The sequence below is a fragment of the Rhea pennata genome, chromosome 16, assembly GCF_028389875.1.
Source record: "Rhea pennata isolate bPtePen1 chromosome 16, bPtePen1.pri, whole genome shotgun sequence".
Taxonomy (NCBI): Eukaryota; Metazoa; Chordata; class Aves; order Rheiformes; family Rheidae; genus Rhea; species Rhea pennata.
The window spans coordinates 18233775-18243552 of NC_084678.1; the positions used below are offsets into that span (position 1 = coordinate 18233775).

Below are 9778 nucleotides of genomic sequence, written 5' to 3' on the forward strand. Positions count from 1 at the left end.
CTTTGCAATGGGGTGAGAAGCCTTGTAAAGGGGTGAGGAGCTCTGCAGTGGGGTGTGGGGCTTTGCAAGGGCCGAGGGGCTTGGCAATGGGGTGAGGGACTTTGCAAGGGGGAAAGCCCTGTCTCCGGCGCATCTCTGCACGGCACAGCCCTGCAGCCTGGCGCACAGGGGCCAGCGAGAGCACTCGCGCGGCCGGCGCTGGCGGCGCTGTGCGTGGTGCGTCGGCACCCTGGGCTGCCCCGCGTGCCGCCAGGCCACGGAGAGCGGCCTGATGTGGGACCCGCTCCCAGCCGGGGGCCGCCGGGGGCCGGGGCCACCGTCCCCACCGCGCAGCCTTGGCATCCCAGGCGTGCGGCGCTATTTTGGGGATCTCCTTAGCTCCCCTTACAGGGAGCAACAGGGCCGCGGGCACCTGTCGGCCCTGGATCGAGTTTCGCCTGGAGAGCCGGTCGGACCGATGCTGCCTGGCGCATGACCCGGCGCTCAGCTTACAGCTGCGGCTGCCTCCTCCTCCTCCTCCTCCTCCTCCTCCGTGCAGCGCAGCCCAGGGCCGGCCGGGCGGCCGCAGCGTCGCCCCAGGGCCACGCTCTGCCCAGGGGCACGGAGCCGGCCCTGCCCGTCGCCTCCCCGTGCCACCGCGCCGAGCGGCGCAGCCCGGCCCGTGGCCAGGGCGCTGCCGCCTCCGCGCCGCCACGGTGCTCCCGCTGCCCGGCATCCCGGGACGTGAGCGCGGGCCCGGCACCACCGGGCGGCGGGAGCCCCTCGCACCGCGGCACGCGGCACGCAGCACGCGGCGGGACCTTACCATTGAAGGCATTTTTGCTGCTTTCCTCCTCTAGGGAGTCACCGCCTCCTGCACCGAAAAGCCCCCGGAGCTCTCCGGGGCCCCTGGTGCCCCAATTTGTAGTGTCCCTGCGCGGCACCCTGCCCCTGCGCAGCCCCGCAGCCTATCAGCTCCCCAGCGCAGATCCGGCCCCGCTCATTGGCGACGGCGCATTTTACCTAATTTAGCCAAAGCATTATTGGCCAAGCGCTGGGGATTAACCGCGAGTCCAGAGCCGGGACAGAAATTCAAGCCTGGCGGGGAGGGACACTGGAGCCTTGACAGGAGCGTCGCTCTGCCCCCTCCGTAGTGCCACCTGCCCAGGGCAGCCCGGCGAGGAGGGGGTTAAAAATAGCTCCGGAGCAGCCGGCATCGCCCCGGAGCAGCCAGCAGAGACCCAGCATTGCCTCGGAGCAGCCAGCATCACCCTGGAGCTGCCAGCATGGCCCTGGAGCAGCCAGCATCGCCTTGGAGCAGCCGGCATCACTCCAGAGCAGCCAGCATCGCCCTGGAGCTGCCGGCATTGCCCCGGAGCAGCCGGCAGAGACCCAGCATCACCTCGGAGCAGCCAGCATGGCCCCGGAGCAGCCGGCATCGCCCCGGAGCAGCCGGCATCGCCCCGGAGCAGCCAGCATCGCCCTGGAGCAGCCAGCGTTGCACAGCACGGCGACATCCCCTCTGCGCAGCATCTCCACCCCGGCCCCCGGGCACGGGAGGACGAAGCATCACCGACCCCAAGCCGCATCCCACCACCCTGCAGCACCCGGGTGCCCCGGCCCTGCCGCCTCCAGCCCATCCGCTCCCCTCACCCGCGTTTTCCCAGAGAGCAAGGCCATGGCAGAGCCCAGGTGGGCAGCAGCAGTGGGGGCCGCAGGGGGCAGCACCCCGATGCTGTGGGGCACCAGCTCCTGCCGCCCGGCTCAGCCCGGCCCGCGGAAGGCCCTGACGTTTGTGCCAGAGGGATAGCAGGAAAACTGCGTGGCATCGCCTAGAAGCATCCCAGCCTGTGGGAGCTGGGGTGGCAGCACCTCCAGCCCGGCGGGGTTGGAGACTGGAGGTTCGGGGTGTTGCTTTGGGGCATTCCCAGCACGGGAGGCAGACCCTGTCCGAGCCCAGGGAGTGCGTGATCCCCGTCCCAGCCCGGGGAGCGTGGGTGCTGTGCCGGGTGCAGCCGGCGTGCCGGGGAGGATGGAGCGATGGGAGCAGCTGGGCCAGCTCCTCGATATTAATAGACATTCCCAAGAAAGCTGCGAGGAGAGAGCAGGCACGGTGCTAAATAAGGCAGGGCGAGCGCCCGGCGCGGGACGCCCAGCTGTGGCAGCGGGCCCAGCCGGCCGGGCGCGTGGTGGGGGCCAGGGCACTGCGGCCGGGGGTCCCCGGTGCCGGCACACGGGGTTCCTCTGCCCAGGAGGCGCGGTGACTCTGGGCTCATCCCGGCGGGCTCCGGCTGACCCAGCCGGACTGTGCCTGACCCGGACAGGCTCTGTGCTGTCCCAGGCAGGGCCGGCCCAGGCAGCCAGCATGGCAAAGCTGGGCTGAACTGGGCTGTGCCGGACCACGCAATGCTGGGCTGGGCTGTACCAGACCGGGCCAGACTGGAACGTGCTGTACTGGACCATGCCAGCTGAGCTGGGCCGGCCCGGGCTGTGCCGAAGCAAGCCGTGCCAAGCTGTACCCGGCAGCGCCGTCCCCAGCTGGGCCACGTTACGCAGGGTTGTGCCGCACTGTGCCGGGCTGCCCTGCACTGCACTGTGCCGTGCCGGGACGTGCCAGGCTGTGCTGCACCAGGCCGGGCTGCCCTGTGCTGTGCTGCTCTGCGCTACACGGTGCCAGGCTGCTCCGAGCCGAGCCGAGCCGAGCCGAGCCGAGCCGGGCCGGGCCGCGCCGCGCCGCACGGCGCCGGGGGGCGGCGGCGGCCCCGCGATCCGGGTTCCCGGCGGAGGCGGAGCCGCGCAGGGAGGATCCCGGGACGGGCCGCGGCGGAGCAGCCATCGCTCGGCGCGGCCGGGCCGGGCCGATCCGGCCCGGGTCAGCACGGTACGGGGCGGCCCGGAGCTGCGGCGGGACGGGGCGGGGCGGCCCCGGGGTGTCCCGGCTGCGGGGGGGCCGCGCCGGCTCCGGGAGGGGCGGTCCCGGGCCCGGCCGGGGTGTCCCGGGCCCGGGGGGGTCCCGGAGCCGCGGGGCTGCACCCGAGGTGGGGTGTCCCGGGCGGGGTGTCCCGGGATGAGGTATCCTGGGTGGAGTATCCAGGATGGGGTGTCCCGGGCAGGGTGTCCCGGGATAGGGTGTTCCAGATGGAGTATCCAGGATGGGGTGTCCCGGGCGGGGTGTCCCGGGATAGGGTGTCCCGGGTGGAGTATCCCAGGATGGTGTATCCCAGGATAGGGTGTCCCGGGTGGAGTATCCAAAATGGGGTGTCCCTGGCGGGGTGTCCTGGGATGGGGTGTCCCGGGCGGGGTATCCCAGGATGGGGTATCCCAGGATAGGGTGTCCCGGGTGGAGTATCCAAAATGGGGTGTCCCAGGTGGAGTATCCCGGGATGGGGTGTCCCGGTCGGGGTGTCCCAGGATAGGGTGTCCCGGATGGAGTATCCAGGATGGGGTGTCCTGGGCGGGGTGTCCCGGGATGGGGTGTCCCGGGTGGAGGTGGAGTATCCCAGGATGGGGTATCCCAGGATAGGGTGTCCCGGGTGGAGTATCCAAAATGGGGTGTCCCAGGTGGAGTATCCCGGGATGGGGTGTCCCGGGCGGGGTGTCCCGGGATGGGGTGTCCCGGGTGGAGTATCCCAGGATGGGGTATCCCAGGATAGGGTGTCCCGGATGGAGTATCCAGGATGGGGTGTCCTGGGCGGGGTGTCCTGGGATGGGGTGTCCCGGGTGGAGTATCCAGGATGGGGTGTCCCGGGCAGGGTGTCCTGGGATAGGGTGTCCCAGGTCGGGTGTCCAGGCGGGGTGCTGGGGCGGGGGCCGGGCTGTGCGCGGCGGCCGGGGCCCTCGGCTCCCCAGCTGACCCCCGGCCGTAGCCCCGCCGGCGGCATGGCCGCCCGCATCCTGCACCGCCTGCGGCACGCGCTGGCTGGCGAAGGTGCCAGGGAGGAGCCGGCGTGCGGCACCAGCGAGGCCGAGGACTTCCCGGAGAGCTCGGAGCTGGAGGACGACACCGAGGGGCTGTCCACCCGCCTCAGCGGCACCCTGAGCTTCACCAGCCACGAGGACGAGGAGGAGGAGGAGGAAGAGGAGGAGGAGGAGGGTGCCGGAGAGGAGCTGGGGGAGCCGCCCGGGGAGGCCGCGGGCGCCGAGGACGGAGGCAGGTGCCGGGGGCCGGTGCCCGGGGCGGGTGGGACGGCCCCGCTGGCGGCGCGGCGCCGGGAGCGCCCCGCGGCCGCGCTGACGCCGCTCTCCCCGCGCAGCCTGGGGCCCCGCGGGCGAGCGCCCGGGCGGCAGCAGCCTGCTGACCCGCCAGCTCCAGGAGCTGTGGAGGAGGTCGCGGAGCAGCCTCGCGCCGCAGCGGCTGCTCTTCGAGGTCACCAGCGCCAGCGTGGTTAGCGAGCGCTCCTCCAAGTACGTGGTGAGTGAGCCCGGCCGGGGGCGGCACGGGGCCGGGCTGCGTCCCCGGGGCTCCGCGTCCCCCGGGGCCGGCGCTCATTTCTCTCTGTCTTTCCCTGTGCTGCCCTGACGGCACTGGCGGCTCAGACGAGCCTCAGGTAACTGTCGCGCCGTGGCTGCGCTGCCACCCGCCTGCTCCCCACCGCCTCGGCAAAGCTTCCCGGGGCGGCTGCCCCGGCTGCGCGGCCGAGCCGCTGCGTGCACAGCCCTCGCTGCGGCACCGGCGCCGGCGCCGGCGGCATCCTGGCGCCTCCGCCGCGCTGCCCTCAGCCCCGCCTCTCCCCGCAGCTCTACACCATCTACCTGATCCGCTCGGGCCAGTTCGACAAGGCCCCCGCCACCATCGCTCGGCGCTACTCGGACTTCGAGAGGCTGAACCGCCGCCTGCGCGGCCGGTTCGGCTGCGACATGGCTGGCATCGCCTTCCCCAGGAAGAGGCTGCGCCGGAACTTCACCGCCGAAACCATCGCCAAGCGGAGCCGGGCCTTCGAGCAGTTCCTGTCCCACCTGCACTCCATCGCCGAGATCCGCCGCTCCCCCGAGTTCCTGGAGTTTTTCTTCCTGCAGGACCTGCAGGCAGCACAGCGCCTCACCTGCACGGGCATGTACCGCGAGGCCCTGGCCACCTGGGCCAACGCCTACCGGCTGCAGGACCGGCTGGGGGTCTGCAACTCCGGCCGCTTCCTCCTGACGCTGGCGGGGCTCGCTGTCTGCCACCAGGAGCTGGACCAGCTCAGCGAGGCTCACAGCTGCTGCGAGCAGGCTCTGCAGCTCCTGGAGGCGCAGGACAGCCACCCGCTGCTGGGACCCTTCCTCCAGGCCCACATCCACCTGGCCTGGAAGGTGGGCAAGGACAAGCGGCAGTCCGAGGCCCGGCTGCAGGACCTGCAAGAGGCAGAGCTTCCCTTGCAGCAACAGCCTACCCTGAAGGAGTGTCTAATCAAGGAGGCTCTGGACTGAGCACCCTTCCCCAGCGCTGGGGCCCGCACCGGGAGGAGGTGGCCTGTGGGGCTGGACAGCTAGTCTCTCAGGGGACATGGGGGGCTAGGGGTAGCTGGGAGCAATGAAGGTGGTGTCACAGGCCAGGCCAGGGCTCAGAGGCAGAGCTGTGTTTGCGTAAGGCTTAGGCAGGATATCGGCAGAAGCTGCACGTGGGGGCTGGCCTCACTGGGCAGCTGCTTCTCTAGAAAATGCACTTTTAAAGCCAGGTAGTTCATCCCTCAGTGCTGGGTGCTCTCTGCCTCCCTGCCAGGGAGCCAGCTGCTCTCGAGAAGGGAGCTTCTGGAAGTAGGCAGGAATTGTAGCTGGGACATGCTGGCACTGCGCTGAAGGAACAGGCTGACTTCTGGCAAAGTCTGCAGCTTTTGCCAGAAACTTCCAATAAAACTTACATAATAAAAAAGACTTTATTTAATAAAGTCTTGATAGGAGAAAGGACAGAAGCTCCTGCAGTGTCTGTTCAGCTTCACTTCCCCCAAGGGATCGCACGCAGGGGCACTGATTTACAGGAAGCCTTTGAGCCTCCCAAGCTGAGGTGGGAACTGATTTGTTCCGCTTCCCATTGCTGCGAGGGTGTGCTAGGAGCAGCCAGGCCTTTGGAAGAGACTAAGGGGAGAGCAGAAGCAGCAACTAATATGTTGGGGCACAAAGAGGGCAGGAGAAGTGAGAAAGGGAAGCCACGTGTGTGTTGTTAGCACTTTCCCCTCCTGCGATCCGGTCTGCAGCAGGCACACAGCCAGCTCCCAAGTGCCCCCCAGCACTGCCCACTCTTCCCCCAGCCAAGAGGAAGTTCCCTAAGGAGTTGAGCACAGTCATTCCTGAGACAGGGACAAACTCCAGAGGACAGAGCTCAGTTGTTCACGTGATGGCTTTATTTAAGATGGGTGAGGAGTGGCTGAGGATAGTGTACGGCTATGCACTGTGCAGCTAACAGTCAATAAAAGTTGATGCCACTGCAGTCTGTGCAGGTCCATGTCAGTCACAAGTGTTCTCCATGCACTGGCCCTCCCAGCTGCGCTGGGTTCAGCCCACACTAGCTCCGTGCTTCTCCCTGCTGCTGCTCGGGATCGTGGCTTGGTCCTCATGTTTGCAGTGCAGCCTTTTCCGCGTGCCTGGCTGCTGCTCTCACACAGGAAGGATCGGTAGAACTGCTGCTACCAGCTTCCTCAGCTAGAGTCTGCTCTGGTTGGGCTTTTGTGCCACCCTGATGACACCTTCCTGCACACAGGTAACAGCCAGGACCCCATCCCTGCGCCACAGTCGTCCCTGCACGAGTCCTCGGCATGCCCCTGCAATGAGTACCTCTTAACTGCTGCCCTTCGCCTCCCCAGAGGCACAGGGCCATCCTTGCCAGACCCATAGGGTCCCTGGGGAATGCCATTAGGACTTACCAGCCCAGGGGCTCTCACACTCGTATAGCATCCAGTGGTCAGCTCGGAAGGGAGCATGGAACCACATGGAATGGTCAAGGGACACCATGAATTTGACATCGTACTGTCGGTGGGGCAGCAAGGCCGTATCCAGAAAGGAGTAGTCAGAGATGTAGGCGGCCACGCAGCAGTGCACCTTCATGTCACACTCTCCTGTAAAGCGACCAGAATGACTCAATCAGCATCATGCAGCAGCTTGTGAGGTGGCTGTGGGACAAATCTGGATATGAGGCGAAGCTCGCAAAAGCTCTGCTCTCTTGGGAAGTGCAGCTATTATCTGGGCAGAGCTGAAATGCTGTTCCATAGCTGTTACCCGGCTACGCTCCCTTGGCTAAAGCCTGCAGTAACTGAGCATGTTAAACAGGCACCTTTTCATGCCCTCTCAGCCCACTTTGCCATGAGTTTGCCCCACAGCATTACTGTGCGCTTCAGCCCAAGCCCTCTGTTTGCGAGGCAGCTGCCACCGCTGTGGCAGTACCTACCGATGTAGCCTCGTGCTCGCACCCAGAAGAGGTACTTCGGCTCCTGTGGCTTTAAGCAGGACACATCCGGCGGGTTCACAGGCTTGATATCAATCGGCACATCCTCGGCTTGAATCTTGTTGAGATGCTTTCTGTATTTCTCTGCCAAGTTAGGATCCCTTTAGACCAACACAGAACACTGACATTAATGCCAAGTGTCCAGCAGACCTAGGATGGGTCTGGCTGGCAGCAGTTTCAACAACGCGGGTACCCAGGACCACACAGAAAAGCAGGAATGGCACAGCTCCTGTCCTGTTCTGCTTCTCTACACCCTTTCCGAGGGCACTTAAGAACTCAAACAGCCACTCAAATCCTTCCCAATATGCTTTTGTCCCTGCACCTCTCTAATCCAAAGCTGCAGAGAAGAGAGTCCGCAACACCTCCTTTTCTCTTCACTCACTCCAGGAACTTCTGAATGAGCTCCTCTTGGGTCAGCAGCTCCTCAGGGGGCGGCACCGTAGGCATGGTGAACTGGTGCTGCACAGGGCTCTCCTGGGCCAGCTGGAAGGAGGCCTGGCAGATGAAGATTGGCTTCCCGTGCTGTATGGCCTTCACTGAGCGAACAGAAAAGCTCCTCCCCGTGCGGGTCCGCTCCACCTCATACAGCACCGGTACCTTGGGATCTCCTAGAACGGAGAAGAGCCTTTCTGCCATTGGGCAGCCACACGCCACGAAGACCTGGTCTGCACAGATCAAGCACCAGGGCCCAGCAGCTCAAGCTGTGTGTGCCCAGACCTGGCAGTGCTGCTGACGCCCTCTGTGCTAGAGCCAGAACAGTGGCACCTGCTCACCCCCCTGGATCTCAGCCCTGGATCCCCTGATTCCTCAGTCCCTGGATTCGCCTGCCTGGCTCTAATCTCCCAACCCAGTCTTCTAGGCTCACCTATCAAGCCTTTCCCTCCTCATCCCCCAACCTCTCAGTCCCTGGCCTTGCCTCCCAGTGCCCGGCCCCACCTGTACAGCCTCACCCCCCCTGGCTTGGCCCCCTGGCCCCCAGCCCCCCACCGTGGCCCTGCCCCCCCAGGTCCCAGCCCCAGGCCTCACCCCCCCAGTGCCCAGCCCCAGGCCTCACCCCACAGCCCCCGACCCTGCCTGCCCGGCCTCGCGCTCCAGACCCCCAGCCCCGCCTGCCCGGCCTCGCGCTCCAGGCCCCGCAGCCCCCGGCCCCGCCTGCCCGGCCTCGCCCTCCAGTCCCCGACCCCGCCTCGCCCCGCAGCCCCCGGCCCCGCCTGCCCGGCCCTGCCCCGCAGCCCTCGGGAATCACTTCTGCGGCCGCACATCAGCCCCAGGCTCCCGATCCCTCCCAGCCCTGTCCCCCGGCCCCGGCGCCCCCGGCCCGCAGTCTCCGGGAGGCGGCGGCCGGTCCCGGGGGCCCGGCGCGGCCCACCTGCCCGCACGAAGTAGCAGTGCAGCGAGTGGGCCTGGAGGTCGCGGCCGACGGCGCGGGCGGCAGCCACCAGGGCCTGGCCCACGATCTGCCCGCCGAAGAGGCGCTGCGTGGCGGGCACCCAGTGGTGCCGGCCCCTGCGGGCGAGAGCGCGGCGGTGAGCGCGGCGGGCGGCGGCGGCGGCGCGGCGGCGGGCGCGGCCCCGCGCACCTGAACAGGTCCAGCTCCAGCCGCTCCAGCCTCAGCACGCCGGTGAGCAGCGCGCTCCGCAGGTCCCCGGGCGGCGGCGGCCCCGGCCCCGGCCCCGGCCCCGGCCCCGCTCCGGCCTCCTCCGCCTCCCCAGCGGCCGCCATCGCCGCCCCGGGACCCGCCGATCAACGGCGACATCCGGCGACAGCAGGAAGTGCCGCCCCGGCCCCGGCCCCGCCCCGCCCCGGCCCCGCCCCGCCGCCTCCCCAGGCCCCGGCCCGCCCCGGCCCCGCCCCGCCCCGCCCCGCCGCCTCCCCAGGCCCCGGCCCGCCCCGGCCCCGCCCCGCCCCGCCCCGCCGCCTCCCCAGGCCCCGGCCCGCCCCGGCCCCGCCCCGCCCCGCCCCGGCCCCGCCCCGCCCCGGCCCCGCCGCCTCCCCAGGCCCCGGCCCGCCCCGGCCCCGCCCCGCCCCGCCCCGGCCCCGCCCCGCCCCGGCCCCGCCCCGCCGCCTCCCCAGGCCCCGGCCCGCCCCGGCCCCGCCCCGCCCCGCCGCCTCCACAGGCCCCGGCCCGCCCCGGCCCCGCCCCGCCCCGGCCCCGCCCCGCCCCGGCCCCGCCCCGCCGCCTCCCCAGGCCCCGCCCCGCCCCGCCGCCTCCCCAGGCCCCGGCCCGCCCCGGCCCCGCCCCGCCCCGGCCCCGCCCCGGCCCCGCCCCGCCGCCTCCCCAGGCCCCGCCCCGCCCCGCCGCCTCCCCAGGCCCCGGCCCGCCCCGGCCCCGGCCCCGCCGCCTGCCCGGCCCCAGCGCCCCGGCCCCGGCCCCGGCCCCGC

The 9778-nt window shown here is 69.4% G+C and overlaps 2 protein-coding genes across 4 annotated transcripts; one reads left to right on the top strand and one right to left on the bottom strand.

Moving 5' to 3' along the window:
• The first annotated feature begins 2805 nt into the window (after positions 1-2805).
• On the top strand, positions 2806-6385 carry SNX21 (sorting nexin family member 21). Of its 3 annotated transcripts, none has more exons than XM_062589312.1 (4): positions 2806-2860; positions 3846-4129; positions 4233-4390; positions 4717-6385. In XM_062589312.1, the coding sequence occupies exons 2-4, from the start codon at positions 3859-3861 to the stop codon at positions 5386-5388; spliced, it is 1101 nt and encodes a 366-aa protein (XP_062445296.1). In that variant the 5' UTR covers positions 2806-2860; positions 3846-3858; the 3' UTR covers positions 5389-6385. The 3 variants fall into 3 exon arrangements, with proteins under 3 accessions (XP_062445296.1, XP_062445297.1, XP_062445298.1); XM_062589313.1 differs by having other exon boundaries at positions 4233-4526; positions 4717-4799; XM_062589314.1 differs by lacking the exon at positions 4717-6385 and adding an exon at positions 4516-4708.
• ACOT8 (acyl-CoA thioesterase 8) lies at positions 6278-9118 on the bottom strand. Its single transcript, XM_062589578.1, has 6 exons — positions 8976-9118; positions 8766-8902; positions 7779-8004; positions 7340-7497; positions 6819-7010; positions 6278-6716 (listed from the first exon to the last, which is right to left on the bottom strand). Exons 1-6 carry the CDS (start codon positions 9116-9118, stop codon positions 6598-6600), a joined length of 975 nt encoding a protein of 324 aa, XP_062445562.1. The 3' UTR covers positions 6278-6597.
• Positions 9119-9778: the final 660 nt, after the last annotated feature.